This window comes from Chaetodon auriga, chromosome 2, assembly GCF_051107435.1.
Source record: "Chaetodon auriga isolate fChaAug3 chromosome 2, fChaAug3.hap1, whole genome shotgun sequence".
Lineage (NCBI taxonomy): Eukaryota > Metazoa > Chordata > Actinopteri > Chaetodontiformes > Chaetodontidae > Chaetodon > Chaetodon auriga.
This window is the reverse complement of record NC_135075.1, coordinates 27859356-27885367: the sequence shown is the minus strand read 5'-3', so window position 1 is coordinate 27885367 and position 26012 is coordinate 27859356. Positions and strand designations below refer to the sequence as shown.

At 42.9% G+C, this 26012-nt stretch overlaps 1 protein-coding gene across 8 annotated transcripts in view; it reads right to left on the bottom strand.

Annotated features, from left to right (window-relative positions):
• grip2b (glutamate receptor interacting protein 2b) overlaps positions 1-26012 on the bottom strand; it is a 245265-nt gene that overhangs the window by 62969 nt on the left and 156284 nt on the right. For 2 of the 8 annotated variants that reach the window (XM_076745094.1, XM_076745102.1), the window contains exon 1: positions 18904-18977. The exons of the other annotated variants lie outside the window; for them this stretch is intronic. In XM_076745094.1, the coding sequence (XP_076601209.1) occupies positions 18904-18949 (46 nt within the window). In that variant the 5' untranslated portion in view covers positions 18950-18977. Of the gene's footprint in view, positions 1-18903; positions 18978-26012 lie in introns of those variants that run through there. 8 annotated transcript variants of the gene reach the window in all.

Genomic DNA, 26012 nt, shown 5'->3' with positions numbered 1-26012 from the left:
AGCACAGGAAGAAAGAAGTTATAGTGCAGCTGTCAAATAAATGACATAATGCGTCATGTCAGCGAGAAACTAAACAGCCTATCACAAGTTAAAGACCAACATTAAGTCCTCGGAGGAAGGACGACACAGAAATTAATCAAACTGACACCCACACAGAGCAAACCAGCTGTAACAGTAATTCAGCAGTGATTTAGATGCTGCATTAGCATTAGCATTAGCATCAGGCAGCTAGTTTAGATTCTCCAATACGAGCATTTATGGAGTAGAGGCTGAAAAGATTATTCAAACTCAACCAACTAACTGGTTTGTTTATACTGTCACTGAGGTCAGACTGGTTTAGTTTTCCTGATTTCTTCTTCCCTCACGTTTCCTTACATCACAGTTTGCTAAATGTGTTTGAACACCACCTGTACATGATCGCATCTGTGCAGCCCAGAGAAGCATATTTCCAGCTTTGATGTAATGTGATTACTTTGTAAAGGTTTGAAATTTGGCGAGTAAACTGCAGGAACTAACCCCAGTAACACTTCATTACACAGGGGTGGGCTTGTTCACTGCCTGACGGTCTCTGTGGTCAGGCATGTCGGCTGTGATCAAACTTTAAGATGGCCGCTTGTTAGATCATGAGCTTATATGTCTAATCGTGCTAAATGCAGAATAGATGACAGTGGGTGTGGAGGCTTTGCTGGAGTTTAGTAACATTAAGTAATCTAACCAGTAGTGTAGCTCATTACTTTTTCATGTAAAAAGTAATGAATCATTCATTACAGTTTTTGTAACTTGATGCAGCGCTGTTTAACAGTGTGGTGTCTGACTTTAGCTGCAGGGATGATGTTGGATGAGGAAGTTGTTTAAGAAGCTCCAGAAGAAAAAGAAATTGCAGCTCACACATATACGTCAATAATGGTTTGGGACGAAGTTTGTGTTGTAATTCTTTCCCTTAACAGCAGCAAAATTCTTTAGTTTTAGAGGCTGAACTTTGTTTAGTGGCTCCTTTAAATTAACAGGACAGTTTTAGAGATCGTGACATTGTTTTGTTCTGACTTCTGACTAATATGCTGTCTTCTTGCTTACATTAGGAATTATTATATGTACACTTAAGGCAACACACAATCTGATTTTGAAATATTGTACTTGAATAGAGTTCGGTCAAGCCAAAAGCAGCCTCTTTATTTTCTAATTTGAGAGGTTAAACGTATTTAAAGACGGAGAGAGATGCATAAGACAGAGACGGAGAAAAGACTGAGAGACACAAGGACACAAAAGAGAGTGTGTGAAGGTATGAAAGGAGTGTGTGGAGATTAGATAGAGAGAGCAGGAGAAAGAGGATTGAATGGTTCCAGACATCCCACTCCTCCTCCAGCTTCTCTCCACATTTGCATTTACATTTTGCCGACGCTTTTATCCACAGCAGCTTCCAGCAAATTCAACACATGACAAGCTTCATTTGCTAAATAACTTAAAATACAACATCTGACCTCCACTGCGGGAGCACGCTCAACTTCGATCTCCAGGTCTTCCTTGTTTAGAGAAGAAGCCTCGAAGCCGGCTGATGGGCCACAATCTCTCCCAAACATAAAGATGTGAGTCGTGCTTTAGCTGCCACACGGAGAAATTAGGAAAACAAATGAAATACGTTGGCAGATGCAGTTTGCAGATACGCTCAATATAAACATCTCCTCAGGCTGAAATGTTTCCCACAAAGCATACGTGGTAATGGAAACGATTTGGAAACAAACAGCATTTTTAGGGGATGGGGTTGTAAACAAGCTATTAGAAACACAAATACGTGAAACAAATCTTAATTCTTCAGTAACAGATGAGAAAATAAATGGAAATCTATCACTTACAAATGCATGAATACCTAAGAATTCCCAATATATGGAAACCAATCTTTCTGACTGCATCACCATTAACATTATCAAGACTTCTCCCCCTCAAACCATCTCTTTCTCTCTCTCCGCTTCTCTAAAATCCTCCTTCTCCCTTTTTTCCTCCAGCACTTCATCCTCTTTTTCCTTTTCTTCTCCATCTCTTACTCGCTCCATCTCTCTCTGCTCAGTACGGTAGCTGCTTCAGGTTTTCTCCTCTCCCAGCTGTCTAAAACCATCAATGCAAAACACAAACCCTCGCACACATGCAGTAAATACATGCATATGTAACATACTTGCACAGACGTGCACAAATGACTTGCATGCATCCCTCCTGGAGACTTATCCCAAGCCGAACCCAAGTCCTCACCCTAAAAATGAATGATTTACATTATGCCCCCATAAGGATACACACATATGTCCTCACAGTATGAGTAATGCATGTTCATAGACACACAAACACACACACAGCCTAATCTGTCTGCTGGCTGAGTGTGGGGGCAGAGACACTAATAACCCTAGTTATTACTCTCTCTCTCTCCCCCTCATGGTCAGTTCATCATGAAGGTTGCTCGCCCTGCGCTGCCTGACCTAGATTCATCCCAAACAGCTCAACCCCACATCTTTACATCAGCAGAGGGTCTGAGTCACATTGCTCGGTCTCGTCGAGCTACAAATCACTCACAACACTGGATGCACGCAACCGTGCGAGCAGCTTTTTCGCTTTTTAGAGCAGTTATATGTGGAGCCCGATTTTCATAATGAAACGAGGCATGCTTCAGGTAGAAATGCATGCCAAGAGCCTGCTCAATAGCATGCTTAATGCAGTAGTTGATAACACGCTGTCTGACAACAGTGAACTGATTCAGAAACTCTGCAAATTCAATAATTTGTCCTAATTTTTCCATCAAAAAGGGTGATTTTGCAGTAATGAATCCTCTGGGATTCAGAAGATTTCTTTAAACCAACCAACCAATGACTGATGCCACATCTAGTTCTAATCAGTGTGTTCGTGTATTCCACATCACGATATAAACAGCCTCCACTTGTTTCTTGCTACCGGTGCTGGTAGAGAACAGAGCAGCTTCTCGTCATGCTTTCACACAGACAAAACACAGTGAGGGAGAATGTCAAGTTCTGAGGCTGATAACTAAAAATACTTGTGAAGTCTTTCTTCATCTTTAGTTCCACGGCTGTTAAAAATAAAAAAAGAAAATATATGTAGTGTACGCTGTATCTCCAACTGAGCGCTGCCAACTTCAGTTCAACTGCTGGAAGGTGAATGTTCTTCAGAATTTCTTTCCTGGTATTTTTGAGGTCATGAGAAGAGTCTTCATTTTTAAATCACACTGGTTACAGCCTTGAATCCACGTGCAGGCAGCAGTTCGTCTCTGAAGGAAGCAGACGCCTGCGACGCCTGGGAGGTCGGACGATTCTCCGGTGCGACGAGCGGTTCGAGAAGCAGGCTGCTGAAAATATCATCAGTGCGTTTAGAAGAAAGGAAAACACACTTTCATCGGCCAAATTTGAAATCTTGAACGACACAAAAGCTAGTAGATGAATCTCATTTCTGTCTTTTCCAGTTTTGAAGTCCTAACTGCTCTGCGATAAATCTCTTGTCACATCACCCCAAAGTCTTTTCTGTGAGTGTCAAAGAAAATCCAAAGATGAGCTGTTTTGTTTTGAAGACGTGCGTTATTTGGTTGTGTAGTTTGTGTTAAAAAAAAAAAAAAAGGTCCAAACAGAAACAACAACAAGATGCACTTTGTTATTCAGCCGATGTTTTTCCTTGAAATACTGAAGCGGTATGCTTGGTATGCATTTGCACACAAGGGTTTTACTCTTGGATAGACTCGGGATACTTTGGTCTTACCCCGAGAAAACTTGTCTCCACCATACATAATACATGGAAACCGTCTGACTTGTAGACTCTGGCAGGATCTTTGCAGCATAATCTATCAAGACACTGCTGAAAGCCGCCATGTCTACGGCTGATAAGTAAACTTTGATATGATCTGCCAAAGAAGTGAGCTCTAATCAAAAGACAACCAAAAATATCTCTGGATTCCATCTTTTTCTGTGTTTGTATGCAATAGAAAATCATATAAAACTGCCGACTGCGTGAAGTTTTGTTGGATTCAGGCTGTCAGACGAGCTGAAGTCACACAGATAACAAACACAATTTTGTTCTTATTGTCTTCGACGACTTGTTCGGCTGGACAAGAGCTCCGAGGCTCTGAAGGTTTTCAAACCGGTGTGAGTCTCTCTTTTGAAGATGACTTTTGGCAGTTTTCCCTTTGTTTGGGACTTCAGAGAGGATGCTGACATGGAAAACAAGTTCTGGACTGGATCCAAAACTCTCAGACATCCTGTATTTCTGGCAAACATCGTTTGGACCTACAGCATGTAGAGAGTGAATGATGACTATTCCAGTTGAGAACTCAATATATCCACCAAGAAGTCAAAGTTTAGGCAATATTAAGATTTTATTATTTTTTTTACAGATTAAAAAAAAAAAATTGAATAAAAGTAGAATTGAGACGAGAAAAAGTCGACGTCTAAATGAACAGAAAGCCGCGAGTGGAAACAAAGGATGGAAGAAAGACATCAGGTGAGCCCCTCTCTCTCTCTTTAAAACACACACACACACGCACACGCACACGCACACACACACACACACACACACACACACGATGGGTGAGGCAGAAGGAAAGTTAAGTTTGTCAGAGGAGGATGGAAAGTCACCGCTGGTCTATTGAGACAGAAAAAAAACTTCACTCTCTTAACTCTTCTCACATAAAACCTGTGTTCAGAGAGATTAGCTTGTGCATTCATTTGTGTGTATGTGGGTGTGTGTGTGTGTGCTACGCTTGCATGTGTGTGCATCCCTGCTACCATCTCAACACGTGTGTTTTATTCGTGTCTCATGCATGATTCTATATATTTGCCAGCATGTGTTTACGAGTGGTTAAGTGCGATTCATGAGTATGAACGCTGTGTGTATAAGTGGGTCGGCTAAGTGTGTGTGTGTGTGTGTGTGTGTGCGTCAGTGTACTGCATTAGTGAGTGTGTATTTGGGCATCCCTGTGAGAGCTTTCCTCAAGGCTCCGAAAGCAAAAAAGATGGAGAGAGGGGAAGAGGGAAGAGAGAGAGGCAGTGGTGGAAGGAGGCAAAATAAGCAGTCAGGAAAATGAGTCATGTCAGCTTGCTCCTCCAGACACACACACACACACACACGCACACACACACACACACACTCGCACACACGCACACACACACACACACACTCGCACACACACACACAGTCTTGAGACACTTGAGATCAGATCGTATGTTGCACATGGTCAGAGTTTTTCATCTTGTGTCTGTGTCTCGCTCGCTCTCCCTTTCCCTCCTCTCTCTCCCCCGTTCTGTGGGTTTCAAGTGCAAATGAATCCACACTCCGAGGATTATGGGTAAGTACTTTGAAGTGGCAAATGATGGCCTCCCGTGGCTCGGCGCGAGAAACACACATAACGTAGACACCCACATTCAGGCGTGGTGCACGCACACACGCGCACTTTTACAAATTGAACGACCCTTTCGAACGCACTCGCACACGCACACACAGCCGGCAGCTGGTTAAGAAAATGTATGCAAACACGTTTTGGGGTCTAGAGAAGGACAGGCATGCAAACACACACACACACACACACACACACACACACACACACACACACACACACACACAGATCAGCCATCTGATCTGGATACATATGCCAGTTTTCTCTCTGTAAATCAGAGAGCAGCAGTCATTCTCAGATTGAAGCTCCACACGATCTGAATATTAAATTAGTTAAATTAGATGAGACTTCAATTGCATTTGTCTGAAAATGCAGTTTCATTAAGATTGAGCAAACAAAACAGAATAGAAATGGAGAAAATACACGCAGTTATTGCCAGATATGCAGACGATACGCAACATTTTGTCTGTGACAATATTTCAAATAGAAATCTACTTTAACTGCGAAATTTAGAAATATTTTAAAAACAGACCTAAATAAAATATCTATTTCACAGTAATGTGTGAAATTTGTCCCGTAAGAAATGTGCATCCGGATATGTAAGACACAATTAAAAATGTCATTTGTACGTGAATAAATAGGCATATAAAAGACAAAATTTGAGATGTGATATAAAAAGAGGAACCTGAATATTTAAATTATACTGGATAGGCTGGGTGTCAAATAGAGGCTGAATGTGGTGATGTGAAAAATAAAAGCTGGTCCCAAATAGAGGTTGCAGAAAACAAAACAAAACAAAACAAAAACTAATTAAAGATAATCTTTGCTTTAACAACCCAATTCAGAATAAATGTTACCGTACGTTTCTGTAAATGGATACGCTCAAGCTTTACTATTCTTTATGTACTTTACACACAAAAGACAAAGCTGTGGTAAAAGTTTGGTTAGGTTTAGGAAAACATCATATTTTGGGTTAAAATACCTAATTTTAGTCGCCACAAACACGACCTGAACAGCAGTCAGGACAGGACATGTACACGTGTAACAACCTGAGCTACGTCACACACTGACGGGAAACATACGGAACATCCAAGTTTGACGTATCGACGGTCTGCAGAAAGGAACAATACCAGCAGGTCAGTCTGCACACTGGGCTCGCTGTAGTTCACCTGGTAAATTCAGCATTCGGCAGTAATTCCATCATTCCAACAGTAACAGAGGTCATATCGCGCTCACCGCTCTGCCTCCACAGAAACACTCCAAGAGAACAGAGAACCAGGCCACTGCTTCACAAATGAGGGGAATTCAAATACATTATGGGCCATAGCACCACAAAGGTTAACAATATAATACATATAATGGAAACAGCTGCCAAAAAATTCCCATCATTTCATGTGCTGTTAATACAGAAACAGGACCGGATCCAAAGAAAGGTTACATTTGCAATAATGCAGTGCAGCTCTTCACTGTGGTTACAAACCTCTCTGCCGCTCTCATTTGAACTTTTTTTCTGCGGCTCTACCTACTTTCCACTCACTTTAATTCCCTCTTTCTCTTTCTCTCTGGGTCTATACCTCCCCCTGCTGTGCGTCTCCATCCTATCACCCTAATGGCACTCTGCACTGCAGGACACAAATGAGGACAGATGGAGACTAAAAAACTGTCTGAGAACAACACAAGACAAAGAAAAGGACAACCGAGTGGAGCAGAAGACGGGAAGAGAAAGTCAGGAAAGGGGAGGAATTGGAGGAAAGTGTGCGGTAAAGGACAGAAAACCGGGAGAGATAGAGGTATTTGACAAAAAGAGGAGAAAGGAAATGACAGAGGAAAGGTGACAGAGTGCAGCGAGAGAGAGTTCTTTGATTTTAAAGAAGCCTGCAATGCACCACAATCAAGGAGCCACAATCCAGAAGAACAACTGGCATCGTCTCAACACAGGTCGAAAGATGGCAAGTAAAAAGAGATTTAAGAGAGACGGAGACAAAGTAGAGCAATGAACCAAACTCAGCAGATTACAGGCATTATCAATCGCTTACCAATCCAAACTCTATCTTCTATAAATGGCCTATAAAATAAAGCAGGAGTCAGTCAGCCAAGAGTCCAGGATCCAGAATCCCAATCATTCACTGATGCTACATGTCTGATTATCACACTAGTGACAGTTGACTGTGATGTACTGTAGATTTGAAGTTATGTTGTTCTGCCCTGAGACAAAGAGCAGGAGGCGAGATAGAGAGGAGAATGACAAAATGGGCAATTAAAGGGGCGTAAGAAAGAGATAAAATAAAGAATGTTAGAGGACAGACAGAGAGAGGACAGAGTGAGAAAGAATCAGCCTGAGAGACATAAAATCAGCAGTAAAAAAAAAAAAAACAACCTGCATTAAATCAGGAAAAATTGAGACAGAGATGAAATGAGATAGAGAGAAGAGACAGAGGAGAGGAGAGTGCAAATCAGCTGGTTTCTGGCATCGCAGGCTGGATGTCGGGCGAGTTTGAAATGCAAATTAACCCCAAATCTGTTTTCCGCTCTTTCTCGGTGGAATCACAGCGTTCTGCCGTGCCAGCTCCCCTACCTGTCAGTCCTCTCATAATTCACTCACTTCTCCCACTGCTCTTCCTCTTTCATACTGCCTTTTCCTCTTCCTTCCTCTTGCTGGATTCAGGCTGCCAAGACTGGATTACAGACAGAAAGAACAGGTTTTTTTCCCCCATTGTTTCTAGTTAGGATGGATGTTCTACAAAGAAACTATAATGAGTCAAAGAAACTGGTTTTTACTATTATAGACTGCCACTATATACATAGTTGTACTATACTACACTACTACACATACAGCACTTTTACATCCTGTTCACCACCAAGGCTGATTGACGTCTTTATAGAGGTTATTTCTGCTATTGTATGAATGTAAAATGCAGCTGCATTACATTTAAAAATCAAACTGTTTCATCAGTTTGTCTCATTAAAGTGTTGCATCAACTCTCTGCACTGCACGTATTTCTACAGTTTACCTGACAATCATCGGGACTAAAGGTAAAATAACAGCCACTGTATAAAATCCTGAGTATTTGAAACCACTGGTCAGGAACTGAACCTGGGACCAGTGGACGAGCTGAGACTGGCTCCAGTTGGTACAGTCTGCGTGCAGTCAGGACACAATCTGGACTCCCGCAGGAAGAAACTCCATGTGTCACCACAACATCATCAGTGGAGTCTGCGGATTGTTAGCAAGAAAAATGGAGGTGATAAAATGTTGAGCAGTACGAGCAGAAATTATCATGCAAGCCTAATTTAATGCCAACTTAGTGGATGATTGAGGCTTATTCTGTGTGTCTTTGAGGCCCGATGGGTCGTTGAGCTCAAATGGCTTTGCCTGCCTGTGTATTGTTTTGGATTGTTTAATGCGTACTTAATGGGCATGCTTCCTGCAAGTGGAGGTAAAGAGGTGCGAACTGTTGATAAAAAGCAGGATTAGAAAATTCAAACTTGTGTTCGATTTCAATCTGGTGTGAAAATTTGCACTTTCTTCTTTTCCTGCTGAGCATGACATCAGGGAAAACACGTCTTGATCTCATGCATTTGTAGACCACTTTCCAGATCATCAAGAAAACGTTCAATTAAACTTTTTACCTCCTTTTGACGATCATAAGCCAGTGGCTCGATTCACCGCTTCGTCTGCGCTGCCGCGTTGTGTTTTTCTCTCTCCATTAATGAGCTTTTCCTCATTTCATCCATGTCTTGGATCCCTGTGGCCTACTTCTCCCTCTCAACGAGCCCACTCTGATTAAAAAACATGCATCATATTATTTTGCTTCAGAAACAGGTCAACACTCACTCCAGTTCCCGAAAGAACAGGAAATCCAGCTCTGCCCTCGGTGTTTCTATGAGCTCTGTGAAATAATCAGCGAGTGTGGAACACAGGCCGACCTGATGGTGATTTATGGAAATGTGACGACGTGCTGCATACGAGAAACGGCACCAACTGTCACGGAGGTTTCTTTGTCGAACTGAATTTATCAAACAGGCGTTTCCACGTGAACAACACTCCTTCAGACATTGTTTAACTAGATCCTTCGTCGTCAGCACCTTTAATTTACATCTCGTTCTTTAAACGTGTGTCTAAGAGGCAAAAAGGAAGTGAAGTCTAAGTAGCAGCTCCAGTGCTTGTCCTCTGCAGGGTTGTGTGTGTTTAGCAGTTTAGAGTGACCAGTTAACCTGCAGGTCTTTGGACTGTGGGAGGGCGCCGGACCACCTGGAGGAAACCCACTCGGACATAATGAGAACATGAAAACTCCAGAGTCGAATCTTGACTTAATATCTATTGTTTTGCTCCTATAACATAAAAAGTACACGAGCATCATTTCATGCATGTCGTCAGTCCTTCCAGCCCTCTCCTCCCTCCTGTCTCTCACTTCTTACTTCACTCTCCCTCTAAGTATTACTCCCCTCTGTCTCTCCTCTTGCTCCCCTTTTGCTCTCTTGTAACCCTGCCTTGACATAATGAGGCCAACATACCAGAAGTGTGAAGCCTCTGTCTCTTCCTCTTTCTCCCTCTCTCTTTCTGTCCCTCTCTCTTTCGGCCTTTTTTGTTTCTGTTCGTTTTTTTGTGGACCCATTGTTGTTCCTGGCAGCCGACTAAGGCAGCTGAGAAAGGCCAAACAACGCTTTTTGAAAAGGTTTCTGAAAGGGCTTCTTGAAAGCGTCAGCCGGGGCCCTTATCTGCCTTATACCACCAAACAACACTGGCACTTGTCACTGCCTTCGCTTCGCAACACAACCTGTCATCATTTCCTCGATTCCTCTCCCTCTCTTTCATTTGGTTTCTCCTCCCTCTTTCTATCTCGCTCCTTCTCATGTCCTGAAGGCAGTTTTTCCCTCTTTTAACCTCTCTGTCATGTCTGCAGTCCTTACTCCTCTCTGCCTGTCACTCTGGTATCTTTTGTCGCATGTTATTCCCTCTTTTCTATTTTACTCATTCTCTCTTATGTCCTCACGGCTGTTTTTCTTGTTCTCCTCTAACCTTTTCTCCCATATTTCTTTCTCTCATATGATTTCTCTTTGCTTTCCCTTTTCTTTGCCTCATCGTGTCTGTCATTGCATTCTTTTCACCTGTCTTTGTTGCTCCGGTCGTCGCATTGCCCGTACTTTCTCCCATCTGTCGTTCTCTCTCAGCTCTTCTATCCGTGCTTCACAGCAGCACCAACAGACACTGCTGCTCATATACATAAGAAATAAATGCAGCTTCTGTTGTTTGTTCCTGAAGTGCAACCTGAAGCCAGTCCTCGTCAACTCCGCCACCCTCTTGAAACTAACTGTCCTCCTGCAGCTTGTTCCTGACAGATGGGCAGCATTTTAAAGTGGGCACATCTCAAGAGCCTGCAGTCGGCTCCCTCAATCCAAAATCACGTATCGATATGATGGAAGTGAAATTTTAGCCAAAAGAGAGAAAAAAAGTGAGATCAAATCCTGTTATTTCACACTTCAGCTCTGCGATCCTTGATTGGATTGAACGCGTTTTGCCTTGATCAAATGCAAAGTGTTCTTTCGCTGTTTGAGCTCGAGTCTGGCACGTCCTTCAGTCTTGGTGTGGATGGAGCATTTTCCTTTAAATAATTGTCATGGCTGAAGGACTGAATACAGGACGATCGCTGTGAATCTTACAACGGATTCAACGGTTTGATACAATGTGGGGCACAAATGAAAAGAAATAAGCTAATTTAACATCGACAAACATCATCTTTGTGTGATATTATTTGGCAAACAGTGAAACTTTCAAAGGTTGCAAGATGTTTGCAGTTTCATACTTCATGTTAAGCAGCAGCTGTCCTCATCTTAAAGGCTTATAAAGTTCATTGGTGATCACTTTTGAGGCCGTTTTTCTGTTCCCATCTTTCATGGATGTAGCAACTTAGCTTGCTAGCTTATGACGACCCATCAGTGCAGGTTAAAGTGAACTAGTTCATGTTCAAAGTTCAAAGTATAGAAAAGGAAGTTCCTAATTTATTTACTTGTTGGGAAACGAAGGTAACTGGTCCTTTGCAAACTGCTGTGAGTTTTACGGTGGAGGAACTTTGTGGCTGTTAGCTGCTGGTCTTACACTTTGTTAATGATTTCTTATGCTCACCACTCATTTGCAGATATTTCCCAGGACTGGTCAGAAGCTTCAACAAGTCTGAACTGTGGGTACAAGTTGCATAAAAATGTGACATTTTTCCCTCATTTGTTCGTAAAACCCCTTCAAATAGCTGCATCTGAACTGCCATTTGCACCAGCCATGCCGCCAAAGTCATGACCCGTCCCAACTCTGCCTCTGACTGACAGCACTCTGATTGGTCCGTTGTTTCTCCAGCTGGGAAAGATAACCACCAATGAGCACAAAGTGGCTGAACAAATCAGAGACATGGACCACGATCCAGAAGCTATTGACTGGTGCTGTGGGAATAGTTTCTGATCATCATCGGTGTCCATTATGACAAGCATGAAGTGAAGTTGACCGCAGCCACTGTGATGCACAAAAAGCCAAACTTCCACCAACATCCACCTTTCAGTGTTGAGTGTTTGATACCACACAGATTTGGTGGACTGAGCACATTCTGACTGAAAGGTGCAAAGGTGTCAGCTGTATGTCGGGTTTATAAAGACTATCCTCTGCTACACCTGGACGGGAGCTCCGGCTCCCTCGACTAGCATGTTGCAGCTGTGAGCAGCGAATCGAACAGCAGGAAAGTGCTCAGCAGAGGGTTACATCACTCCAGCTGACAACAACTTTGGCGCATTTGTTGGCTAGAAAGACATAACAAAGGGTATTCTGCTGGTGAAACACCTAAAGGGAAGTAAAATGTTTCCCTTCGTGCCCCTGAGAAGCTGCTCTGAAGCTGCTGCCTGTATGACGCTGGTGTGTTGCTGTAAATGATACTTGCTTTAAAACTTGCTTTAAGTGCACCAGTTTAGAGAAACACTGAAAATAACTACATGTGCATCCTTCCTGCCTCCTGGATGGCACAGATTGTGCTGGTGCACTTATGTTTTATTCAGGAACAAATTAATAACAAACGGTTCTTTTTTACATGTTTGTCAGTTTTGTCTCAAAGCCAAAAGCTTTGCAGGGATTTGCAGGCAGAACGAGTTTTAAGTGTCAGAGAGAGTTTAAATCTGACAGGAATGTGCTCATTTTCCACTTTCTGTTTCAATAATCCACAGTTTCTTGTGCGAGTCATACATTTTGCTCATTTCAGCATATTCACGTCATATCTGAGTATCATTTCGCACTAACATCCCTCATTACTCTCACTCCTTCTCCCTTCATCACCTCGCTCTCCTTCCACCCGTCGTCACCACATCACGTTATCCATCTCTTCTTCTTCTCTGTCACTCGTCTTCTTCTCTCACTCCACCGACTCCCTTCTCCTTTCAACATCATAGCCTTTCTTCAGCTGGTGATTCAGGCTCTTTCTTCCACCTACAGAATCTCTCCGTGTCCCTCACCTCTGTCTTCCTCCCTCACTCCCCCTCCTTTTCTCTGTGAATTTACCTTCATCGTAAACTCCCACTTGTCTTTTTTCCTCCCACTTCCTTCCTTTCATTCATTTCTGTCTCTCTCTCTGACAGTCTTTCAACCATATCCCTTGATCTCACTCTCTCCCACTTTTTTTCCGTCCATCTTGCCAACACTGGCCTCTCAGGAAAAACAAACATGGCTGCAGAAAGCACTGGCTGTTTGTTCTATACATACGTGGTTATTTTGTGCCAATACTTCTAATTTCTCCTCCACATTTATGTTGTTTAAGGAAACATTCTTACTGCTTTTTCTCTGTTTTGCCGTTAGTTTGGAGGACTTGTTGTTCTTTCCATCTTTCATCCCCTCTTCCTGCCTAACTTTCTCCTTCCTGTTACCTCTCTTCTTCCTCTTTATTGTTAAACCCTCTCTGTCTCTTCTCTTCGTCTCTGTTGACTCTCGTCTTTCCCTCCCTGCCTCCCTTTTTAAACCTCATGTTTCTCATCTTTCCTCTTCCTTCCCTGCCTCTTTCACTCCTGCCCTGCTTCTCTCTCTTTTTCACCACATTTGTCTTTTCTATACTCAACTTCTGCCTCCGTCTATCAGTCTCTCCCTCCCCCTCCCTCCTCATGACTCTCTCTCTCTCTTGCTCTTTTTTCCCTCTGTCGGCTGGAGGTATAAATAGGGCTCCTAATAAAGTGCTAATTAATCTCTGGTGACAAAATCAAAGAAAGCACATCTGCATTGCTGAGAGGAGCGACTGAGGGAGAGAGGGAGGAAAGGAAAAGGGGTAGACAGGAAGAGAGGGGGGACGTGGGGAAGGATGGGGAAAGAGGGAAAGAAAATGCAGAGAGGTAGAACGAAAAACAGCAACAGATTAAGGCGAAAAGCTTTTATAAGGTTTAATCACGTCCTGTGCAAAGTCAGTATTTAAACATTTGAATGTACAGCAGACTGTCAGGTCTGTCCTCCACCAAGACGATGACTGCACGTTACTCAGAATCCACTGAACACTATTCATCTTTGTCAGCAGGATGAAATTATATAATTGGAGAATTTGAGAAAATAAATGGCGATACTGTTGGGAATGACAGACAGAAAGAGGTTATGTGACGGAGGGGAACAGATAAAGTGTGGGGGAAGGATGGGAAAGCCATTACTTTCATGGAGGAGACAAAGAGACGTAGATAGACGGCGAGATGAAGCGGTAATGGACCGTCATTTAAAGATGTGATGGCAGTGAGAGAAGTTTCCAACTCCTCCGAAGGATTTATGTGGGAAAAGACAAAATTGTGGCGCATAATTTTGAGTCATAGTCAGCTCAGCTTCCACTTAGATTCAGTAAGTTGGACACTCGGCTCGGTCGTCAATCAGCTCATTTCTGCTGCTGAATAATTTAAACAGCTCGCCTCAAGTCTTCATCTCAACCACACAGTGCAACCGCTGTCACTCTGCTGTCATTCCAGAAGCCGACTGCAGGAGTCCCTCATTTCCACATCCTCCATGCCAACAAAATGAGAGCAAAGCAAAATGTTTTAGGACTAACACATTACCAACATATTGATGAACGTGTTATCGTATGAATAAACGTGACTTTAGCTTGAGCGAAGTGCAGTTTGGGTTTGGATTTTTAAAAGGTGGAAGTCTCCACAAAGAGCTAAGCTTCATCTCCAGGCCTGCAGTGTTTCCTCCTCAATTGCTTTTGATGGATTGGAAAATCCTTTCAAAGAAATATGTGCACTTTCATGAAGAGGAATCTGTTGCTATTTCACACAGTAAAGTTCAGTGAAGTGTGTGAGGGATCACCTTCTCCCTCCTCTCAGCAGCTCCCACTGAAACTCTACGTCTATACATCTATGAAATCAAGTCAAAACATCGTATTGGACTCAAATTATGTTGATATTTTGCAGATCTTTGGTTATTATATATTTTCAATGTACCATCATCATCAACTTTAAACCTCCCTGGACTGAAAACAGCTGCTTGTTAATACTGCCCATCTCAGCACTGAAACAATCCCAACATCCAACACAAAGAGTCGAGGATTTCGAGTGACGCGTGCACTCAAGGACGTGCCAGAGGGCCTGAATGTGCTGCCCACAGGGCTGCATTTCTGCTGATTAATAATGGTGAATGTTTTGCGGATGTGAGGCATAAAACTTTTGGTATGAAGCTCAGTTGATTGAGCATCTTAAGACGTTAGCACTTAATGCAGAGAATGAAAATGAATGAAAAGCTAAAAACTGAAAAACATTTATTACTTTTACATGCAGCATCTTCTTTTCATCAAGCTTCATATTCTGTTTCTGCTATTTTAGCTGATCGTCTATGGACAAATTTGTTGGTGCTGTAAGTCGAATCTACTCCAGAACAGGTTTAGTCCTACAAATATATCAATTCTGCTTTCAAAAAATAAAAAGCGGCTGTACTTTTTTTTCCAAGTGCAAATAGCTTCACAAACATCATTAAGCTATTAAGCCTCGTTTTTAACAACCATTTTTTTGCTTTTAGTTCTTTTATTCTTTTTCTTTGAAATAAGCAGGCAGGTCTTATTAAGTCTGAGATCGTCCCTCTGGAACCTGCAGATATCCTGTGAAAGCGGAGAGCGAGCGGGCGTCGCGGCTGCGGGAGGGTCCCGGCGGACGGGCAGCTAATCTGCAGAATAACCATCAGCTGGAGAGGCGAAGAGACGCCGCTCTCAAAACCACCATTGGTTAGTTATTCCCTGAGGTTCAGTGTGTAATAGGTTTGATGTGACTTCACAGGCAAACCTGCTGGTATTGGAATTATTCAGCTTCAGAGAGACTTTGAATCGGTGTAAAAAAAAATCAGAGGAAACCTGTAGCCCCTGCAGCACTACAAAGTAGAGCTACAGCTTGGACTGATACCAGCTTTTGCAGGATGACTAGAGGGACTTGGTGTTTTTTGAGACTGAACAAAAGAACATTTCTTACTGGCAGCAGCACAGTGACACGAAGTGAAAATGGGTTCAAGTCCGTCGTGGTGGCAGAGCAGCAGCTGATGATGCTCCCGCTGACCTCTGACTTCCCTTTTAGCAAAGTAAAAGGATGTCATTGCAGGGTTTTTCATGTAAGGCATTACGTGAATCTGTTTGTTTAAATGTCTGAGCAGCAGATGGTTGAGCTCTTTCTTTCTTCCCTTTACCACAAACAGCTACAGCGCGCTGTCGATTTTAATTTTCTCCTTGGAGATGTAAGTTTAGCTGTGATATATTGACTTCTTCTAATCCATTTTACACTGGAGACTTTCCTTTTTACTTCATTAATTATTTATTCATTTATTAATTTACCCAATTTCTTATTCAATTTTTTATAACGTAGAGAAAAAACCAAACTGGGAACCTAGAAATGCAAAGCTGTGTGATCCAGGTGATGCTTCAAATCGTTTTCTGATTTAAAGCCGATGAAAAAACTTTGTGGTCTGACGAGCTGCAAAATGGTTTATCGTGTTTTAGAAGAGTGGCTTGTGAACGGACTCTAACAGGAAACTTTTAATGAACTTTGAAACTCAGTTAATTATTTTCCACTTGTTTACCAGCTAATGAGGTAACTGAACAAATTACATTTCATGGTATCTTTCTCAAACACTGATTATCAGGCGTGATGTTAAGTAAAAGCTCTTTCATTGTGTTTTAATAGCCGCAGTCATCAGGTGATTTGGGGGGGGGCTGCCGTCCCCCCTCCATCCCCTCGCAGCAGAGAGTGCAGAGGAGCTGCTGAGCTCAGTGTGTTCATTCAGTCTGCCTGACTCATTGATCCTTGATCTGACTGAGGTTTGTGAAAGACTCTGTGGCCTCGATCTGGGCTCTGAAACATCAGCAGCGTCACTGTGCTGTGCGCTGACACGTCCACGCTGCCGTCCCTGGTGCTGAACTCACAGAGAGATTTATAATTGTGCCTTTTTCTCTCAGTCCTGCCCAACTACACACTGTAAATACTCCATTCTGTACCGTAATGTAGCCTCTACACTCTAAAGGGTAACGTCACCTTCATGATCAAAGTGACTTAAAGCCGTGTAGTCGTGGAAGAGTGAACGAATCATAGAGACACGCTGCTGCCTGTGGTCTTCCTCTATCATCATTCAGCAGGGTCAGTTAGGATTGGGTGACCCTCACATCGGACCACCTCCCCACGTCTAAAAACGCCTCACCTGCTGTGAAATGATGCACACGGCATGTCGGTGCGTGCGGACGTCTTGTGTGGCGCAGGAGATGAATTCGATTTCCTGGAGCAGTCACGGCTGTGTGACTCTGAACTCTGACCTTTTCACTATAATGTCACTGATCTTGTTCACTGAAGCTTTTTCTCCTCTGTCAACCTGGAAGACAGCCTCTCCTAAATGTCACAAAGTGAGTCCTGGTTATCGCACAGACGTGTGGTGGCCTCTGAAATCCAGCGCTGTGGCGTTGCATTCATTTCAGTGATGAAGTTGCAGATTGTAGAATTGACAGTTTGTGCTGCAGACTGCAGCAAAATGTCAGATTTGTCCTCTTAAGCTGTCAGAAGTTACTCAGATACTCTGGTTTCCGGGTGGTGAGAGACATTAGCTTTGAAAAATAAACTGATCTGGTGGAACTGTGACGCTTTCAGAAATACCTCCACTGCATTAACACCAGATAGATGCAGTAAATATGACAGTGATTCATCTCCTGTGCTGTGCGGCAATAACAACAACTTTAACTCACGCTTCCTCTGGGTATTCACACTGTTGTTATTATGATAGTAATCCCAGGACGGCTGCAGTGCGCCCCGACACGCCGATAGGTGGCGTTTTGTCCCCATTTGCCTCCTTTTCCACTGCGTCGCCAGGCTTCACTTCAAAGCAATAGATCCCCAAATTCATAAATAAATCAGCATAAGAGGAAGAGGGAAAAACTGCACATCTCTCTCCTACAAACAGAGGCAGAGGCGACGGGAGGAGCGGCACATGCACACGGTAAACTCAGCGGTTTGATGCAAGAGGATCATAAAGACAGTTTAAGACCAAATACAGACTAGAAAATGGCTATTATAAGGAAGGAAAAAAGAAGCACAATAAAACCTCCTATAATGACACTTCTAGTGAATAGCTTAGCTCCCAAAGCAACAGCACATGTCTCGTTTTCAACAAATAAGTGACTATGATAGAGATATTAAAGACACAATAACATGAAGTGCCATTTAAAAACTTTGAAATTCAACATCGTCCCTCTGTCCATAACAGATTCTAACTTTATCAAATCATGGATGTCATATAAAACACGACTAGGTCACGTTTTAATAACTGATGAACAATGAACAATGTAATTAATTTCACCCTAACTCTTAATTAATCACAAAGATCAGCCATAAATCTACTTAAGAACATCATTAAAATGAGCAATCAGCGTAGACATCAGCTCATGTCTATGCTATTAAACAGTACAAGGACACTTAAAGTCCTATTAGATACTATAGGACTAATCGATTTGTCATAATAAAAACGAGTAAAGCAGGACAAACAGTGACTCTCAGTATTCACAAAGCCATGAAGAAAACATGCAGAGCAGCTGCACTGAGGAGAGCATTCAGCAAAGTTTAGTAAAATCACTGTGAATTCATTTCAAACCACGCAAACACCAAGGACAAACATTCAAGAACTGCAAGTCATTTCTAAGTATGACAAACACGTAAAGCACACTTGTTTGTGGTAGGAGGATCTGGTTTTGATGGTGATGACACAAACCAGTAACCCACAAGAGTGAAAGCTACAAAAACGCTGCTTTAAACGTTTGAGGTGACTGACAAAACATCCAGCTCTGCTCTTCACTACAAAGTGAGAAATACACGCCCAACAGGGGAACATCAGCTGGCTGCAGCGCACAAGAAAAGCATCAAGAGAGATCAATCAATCAGACCATGATCGATGGCAGCAGACGAGCACGGGGAAAGCCGCCTGGAGCGCTTTGGGAGCATCAAGTTGCAGCAATAAGCGCAAAACAGTGAACTAATGAGTGTGGTAATGAAGAGAAAGACACGTTTTCGCCTGTTTTTACCTTTCTGCAGCAGCCTTCTCTTCAATATAGCCTGAAGAAAAAGCATTTTCCCCCACGCCGGTTCCAGACTGGATGGATAAGTCTCTCCTCATGGAAGAGCGGAGGAGGAAGAGGGAGGAAGAACTTCAGTCGCATGCACCTCTCTCTCTCTCTCCCTCCCTCTCTCTCTCTCTCTCCCTCTCTCTCTCCCTCTCTCTCTCTCTCTCTCTCTCTCTCTCTCTCTCTCCCTCCTCCTCCGTCTTTCCTCCCTCAAAGGGGCCCCCTCCCTATTGACACCAGCTGAACTGTAGGCTGTGCGCTGCTGCGTGTGTTTTAACACTCCTCGGGAGAAAACGGGAATAAGAACCCGTCTCTGTAATCGACTTTAATCAGGTCTGTTCTCGGTCTGCTGCTTCCAGTCTGGTTCTGTTTTGACAGAGCTGATATCTGTGTTTTCATATGTTCTCCTCCTCGTTTTCTTTATGCACTAATTTAATTACAGCATTCTCTCTCTCTTCCCCCTCTCTCTCCTGATTATGCAAAAAAATTGTAGCTCAAAGCCTTCGGGACTTTTGATGCCCTAGTTTTTTTTTTTCTCTTCAGAGTCTGTGTCTACTGGGTTTGTATGTGCATGTGTTGCAGGTCTGTGTGTGTGGGTGTGTGTGTGTGTGTGCGTAAGGCCAAGTGTAGCCAAAAGATGAAAGCTTCCAACACTGAAACCCACCAGATCATGACTTATTTCTTGGCTCCCCTGTTGGTTGGCGATCAGAAGGTGACCGATGTCGCTTGAAGTGACATGAAACCAAGCAACACTCTCTCCCTCGACACACAAATTTGTCCCGTCCATCCATCCTAAGTACCACACGATTCAGGTTCAGAGTCGCTCAGGATGGAGAAAGGAGTCGGGGCTGGATGATACACTGAGCAAAGTGCAGAGAAACATCCTGCACTGGCCACTAGTTATGAATTTCGCATGCTACTGTAGACAAAACGGCGAGTTTGCAGCCGTGCCTTTAACCAGCATGCTGTGCAGAGACTACCGAGCTGAACATGAAAACAATTCAACAAAAAGTCATCGGCAGGATGAAAAACTTCCACAGAGCAGTGCAGTTGGACAGTTTTGATTTGGGTTTGAAACAAAACAATGATTACAAAATGCTGACTCGCAGCTTTACCCTGAAGGTGTTTACATCCACATCAGGTGAACCATGAAGAAACTGCAACGCTTCTAATACATAATCCTCGAGGGTAAAAAGGGCTGCAAGCCCTTCATTGTTCAGCCATTATGGATGTGAACACCCCCAAATCCCTTAAAGCTGAGAGTCAGCAGTTTCACCTCCTAGTCAGTGTTGCATTTAGGATCCTGGAGTGGAGCCACGATAATGACAAACTACTTACGCGCTGTACTACTATTACATGTTCTGAGGACCTTTTGAGCCATGAAGTCATGGTTGGAAGCGCCTCGTTCAGGAGAGGATTCCTTTGAACAGAGCTGCTGTGGTAAACTGGCCTGCAGTGGAGTTTACTGCTGCTTTAACAACACATTTAGATGTTGCTTTCAATCTCAGACTTTCTTTCTATCATGAAACAGTGCTAATAATTTAGCCACCGTGCTTCCAGACACAAATGAAGCTGGCTCATATAGAGCCAGACAAACAGCATTTGCCTACAGTTCAGACTGCTGTGACTGTTGAACAAAGCATACAAACATAAGGAGATTGCCAGTCCCCTCACTCTGCACCGAAAGGGACCAGCTGAGTGTGAAATGAACCACTTCTCTACCCAACACATGCAATCCTGTCTTCTAGAAATTACATTTGTATACAACTCATTTGCATTCATAATTACTTTGCTGTGCAACATAATTGTTGCCTGGATTATGTTCAGAGACGACGTTTCAGTACATTTATGCACCGCGCTGGAGTCACAGGGAGGTGGTCGAGGTGGATGCAAAGTCCAAAGACCAGAACCAGGTTTCATGTACTTTTACACAAGGTATGAGCTCAGGTACAAGACTGGAGTTTAAAAGCTTGACAGATAAGACAGATAAGACATGGAGGGCTGAATACTGGACTTCAGCACCATAGACAGTGACTACGAACCCAGTATGTCTGTCTACAATCCCTCATCTCTTCACCCTCTCAGTACTTAAGGTCATAAAAGGGCCAAAAACCCACATATCCCAGCATGCACTGGACACAGGCAGAAGGCAAAGTCACCCCATCAGGTCCATCACATGGTTAACCAGACAGGCTAAACCCTGATGTACAGACTCACAACTCCTGCTGAGTCCACAGGGGCTTAGAACTGTGCACGGTCAGCAAGCGCCTAAAGCCCCTGCTGTGAACTCTGGGACACTTCAATGCAGATTTTTTCACAGAGTCGCGAACACACCATTTAGAGATGATTGCTCGTGATGCAGGAGGACATGCAACGACATCTGCATTCAAGAAAAGGGAACACATCAAACACTACGAGCAAACCTTGAACAAAAACCGAGCATGCGAGGCTGGTTTAGCTTTAAAATCTCTAAATATCTGTTTCACTATTGTGTTTCATTGCGTACATTAACACAGTAGTTTGAAAATGTCCCAGCATGTTGAAGATTTATTCATTATACAGTAACATCACTGTACCCATGATATGAAACAGCATTGCTCCCCTTTTCTCCCTTATAAAGAATTTAGAGTCTTTCCCCTTTCTTGCAGTTGTCACCAGTGAGCGTCTGGAGGTCAAGATTCTTCTGGAGACAAGCTTTCAGAGTCTTTGTAGGGTAACCACTGGCAGCGCCTCACAGCAGACGAACGATGTACTGTATGTACATGCACACAGACGCCTTCTGATTGGTGCAGAGCGAACACATTTCATCCACCGAGCTGTCAAACAGTGGAAGGCTGCAGTCGCACCTGCCAGCTCCCAAACATGTGAAATTACAAAGCAGGACATTTGTGTAAGCAGGCAATGCTTTCCGTCAGGGTAACACAAAGGTTAAAAAAAAACCCAGTCGCCAGGCTTCTCTCCTCCACTGCTGCGCTCAGCTTCCACAACTGTCACACAGAGAAGTTCCACAAGTTTCCGTCTCGGGAAAGAAGTCTTTTCATGTCTATATGTGTCAACGGTGCAAACTCTCAGGTGAGGAGAGCGCAAAGTAGAAACGCTACCACAGAACGTTTTGATTAGATATCCACCATTGCACCACGGCGCCGCACTGAAAAATGATGGATTGTGCTGCGTAGAAAATAAGACGTCTTAAAGGTATGTGTGTTTGGCTGGGAACAGTTCAACAGTATAGATTCTCGACGTTTTACAGATTTTAAACGATGAACCTGAGATCAGAAATGAGATTTTTTCATGTGTAGCCTTTAATGTTAACATTTACTGTGATCACTGGTCTTAAATTATAGATGGGAATTAAATTAAGGATGTGTACACCCTACGGGCTGGAGAAGCTGTGACCAGAAAAAATGGAAATGGAAAAGAAAAAATTCAATCTTCGCTCCACAAAAGCGGAGAAGAATAGAAACAGGAAGCAGCCTGACGTTGAAATAGAGCAGAGGAACAAAACTCTCACCTCCGAACAAAAAGAGTTTCGCTCCGTCTGAGTGAAGTTTTGATTCTTAAACTTTTCCGTCAGGCGTTTTACTTGCCAGAATTGAACCATTATCTAACAAAAGTCTGAGTCCAGTCTGAGCAGTTTTCACACTCTCCTCCTCTGCTGAATTAATGAAGTTCACATTATTACCGTCCACCACACAAAATCTGTGTTTCAAAGCTTTTAGTCGTTTCACAAAATCCAGTGAGAGCCTGTCGTGTTGTGTTCTGCTGCTGGTTCTATTCACGGCCCTCCTGACACGGCAGAACGAAGAAATCTAAGTAAAGTGAAATGTGCCTGTTCATTGTCTGACAAGATATATGTTCTTCCCAAGCAGGTTTCATGTTTGAGCCTTTCACTCGTTTCAGGCTTTTTGTCCTCAGTGATCAGAATACGATATTAAATCACTGATTCGGAGTATCTTCATGCCTGAAACTAGAACTTCCAGAAGAATAAAGCCGTTTGATCGACACTGACAAATACAAAACTGCTCTGTTGAAGTTAGAATCCAGACAAATCCGCACTGCTTTTAGGAAAACTGCGGCTTCTTTGAGACGACATATTTTTCTTGCTTTAAAAATCTCGATAAGTGAAATTTTCCTGTTCTGATGGCAGATGATTTTGCTCATTTTATTATTATTTTCTGCTTGTTTTTTGCTCGTTCCAGCTTTTAGAGATGGGTTTTCACAGTTCATTCCATCGACTGAAACAGCAGCTGAGTGCAGTGATAAAGGGGAAGCTCTTAGTGGAACACTTAGAGGCTCCGGTCCTTAAGGGTGACGCGAGCACTGAAAGCTGAGGACTCGGTGTTATCAGGCAGACTGACGATGTTTGGATGTTAAAGAGACGGAAGATGGGAGCCGGACTCGGGATATCATTGACCGCCTCTCCCAGGAAAACTCAGCCTGACAAACACCTCCTTTTCCTTTTCCTTCTTCCTTTTCTTTCTTTTTCTTTTAAATATTCTAAACTTTATCCAGCTAATTGTTGACAGACTGAACCAAACAACACCTCGTTCCTACCTGCTGCTTCTCCAGACGTGTCCCACACAACAGAGTGGGGAATGGAGATATTTTGTGAACTTTTACACAACGATCTTTTTTTCAAGTGACCCACAACGAGAGAAACTAGAAAAACTAGTAAGTGGACTTCTGAGTTTAGACGGTTTTCTCACTTTTTGTGTGTAATTTTGTGTTTTCTGTTCTTTTACACACCAGCTGGCCTAAATAACCCAAACGCCTTGCAGTTATTTTGCATTATACTGTAAAGATTTTCCTGTTTCCTTACATCATGATCTCATCTAACGCCACCAGCAGCTAAGTCGCTTAAAAATACCACAGAGATGAATCAACACCTCACTGACTCAGTCTTAACAAAAGCATTAAGCTTCAGAGTTAGTGTTTGTTGCGGGGACATTGCATTGGGTTACATTAGACTGCACCGTACAGATGTTCGTGTTGTGTTCACCCACTTTTGTGTGAGCGTGTTTCTGACTGACAGACAAAATGTGAAAATAGAAATTCATCACTTATTCATCCGCATGATGAAATCAGTTAGTCGACAGTGAGCCCCGAGCTTATTGTTTTCAATTCGACTTCGCTGCTTTCAAATCCTTAATTCTTTTCTTTTTCAGTTCCTCAATTCTCCCCAATTAATGCCAAAAGTCAAATGAAGGTTCCAACTTGCGGCAGGTCGCAGTGGCGTTGTCACCGAGGGAAGTGTCAAAAAAGTTTTCGCCATCTGAGGGAAAAGGTCTTTTCATCTTCTCCTACGTCAACAGTGAACTATCTGAAGTGAGCGGTCCTCCGAGAGCGGGGATGTGGAAGTCTGCCGGCTCTGAACCCTGCTGTGATTTTTTCATCTCTCATCTGCTCGAAGAGAGCGTGACCTCAAACTGCACCATGAAAATTGGTGGTTTGATGTTTTCTCTCTCGCTCTCTCTCTCTGAGACACTGACATTGTGTTGGACATACCTTGAGAATGTTTCTGTGAATTATTGAGGTCTACTTCTCACGTGGGTCTGCACGTCGTCCCCCAAACACATCGGAAAAGGGGGATCAACACAAGCATAATAAAAGAAGAAGGGGGTCTGCAGTCCTATTCATTCAGTATGGAACAGCAGGCGTAGACAGCCCAAAGTCCAGGAAGAGCTCCTGTTCAGTAATGTAACCTTCACAAAGGGCATCAACAAGAAGCCTGTGGACTTCCTCTGTAGTGTTCATAAACTGAGGATCTCTGGTCATAGTTCATGTTTTCCAAAAACACCTGAGGGTCACACTGTCTGAAGTGTGAAACACAAGCCGCGAGGTCGCAACGACTGCTGTACAGCTACCATTCAGTCACACTGTGCAGTGAGCAGCTACTGGTGAGCGGGAACGAAACCTAACTTTATTTGAGTTAATGCTGAGTTAATGCTGTTAAATACAAAGCAGCATTGAAATAATGTGTGTCTGCTGCATGAAAAAAGAGCAGTGGATCGCATGAGTTAAATATTATGATGTCCCATTTCAACATCACAAACCTGTTTCTGCATTTCTGCTAACATGTGCTCACATCATTTCATCTTTTCCAACTTTTACTTTGTGTTTCAACTGTGTATTAGTACAAACACTTTCCATATTTTTCATGCAACAGTATTTTCTCAAGTGCAATTCAACATATGGCATTGGTAGATTTTCCTAAAGATGGCAGCAGTATTTTCATATCTGTCCATAGTGTCCTTTTTATCTTGATCCTTCTATGTCACTGTTTTCTTTTAATACTTTGCTGACTGTAACAACTTAATGTCCCCAGCGTGGGATCAATAAAGTTTTATCTTATCTTTAAAAGGTAGAAAAAAATAGCCAAAAACAACAACTCACTACTACTTTAGAAGCAATTAACTTGTTTTCAGTCGCCCTTTTCTGCAGCCTCCATTCAAGCATCACAGTTACGAAGCATGATGACTGTGCTGTTGACTCATCAGATGTAAAATTATCCTCAACAAAGCCTTCTCTTCTCAATCCATCACTTGTCTCCTTTGCCCAGTCCTCACAGGTATTGGGAATCATAAACAGGACTGTGTAAAAGGGACTTGATTTAGTTTTCGATCCAAATTTAGATCCAATTTAGATCCAAAAAGTAAGAAGAAGGTACAAATCACCCTGTTGATGTTTTAAAGTACCTGTAAACGTAAAGGTCTGCTGTGTGGGATGTGGGATTTATTGGCAAAAATACATTTATACTCATGTTATCTTTGGTGTATAATCAGCTGAAAATAAGGGTTGTTGTAGAATGAGCTCTTTATATCTACAGACGGTGTGGCTCTTCTTCTATGAGTCTGCTATACTGTGCCGCCATGTTTCTACAGTAGCCCAGAAGAGACAAACCAAACGCTGACTTTAAAGAGCGCCACGTGCATTATTCGTGAACGCTGCAGAGGAGAGCGAGGTGAGGGGTGTTCAGCTGGTTGCACTGTCCAACCTCACTGCTAGATGTCACTAAATCCTTCACACTGGACCTTAAAGCTCCGGTCAGCAGCTGGTTAACTGGCTTTAAC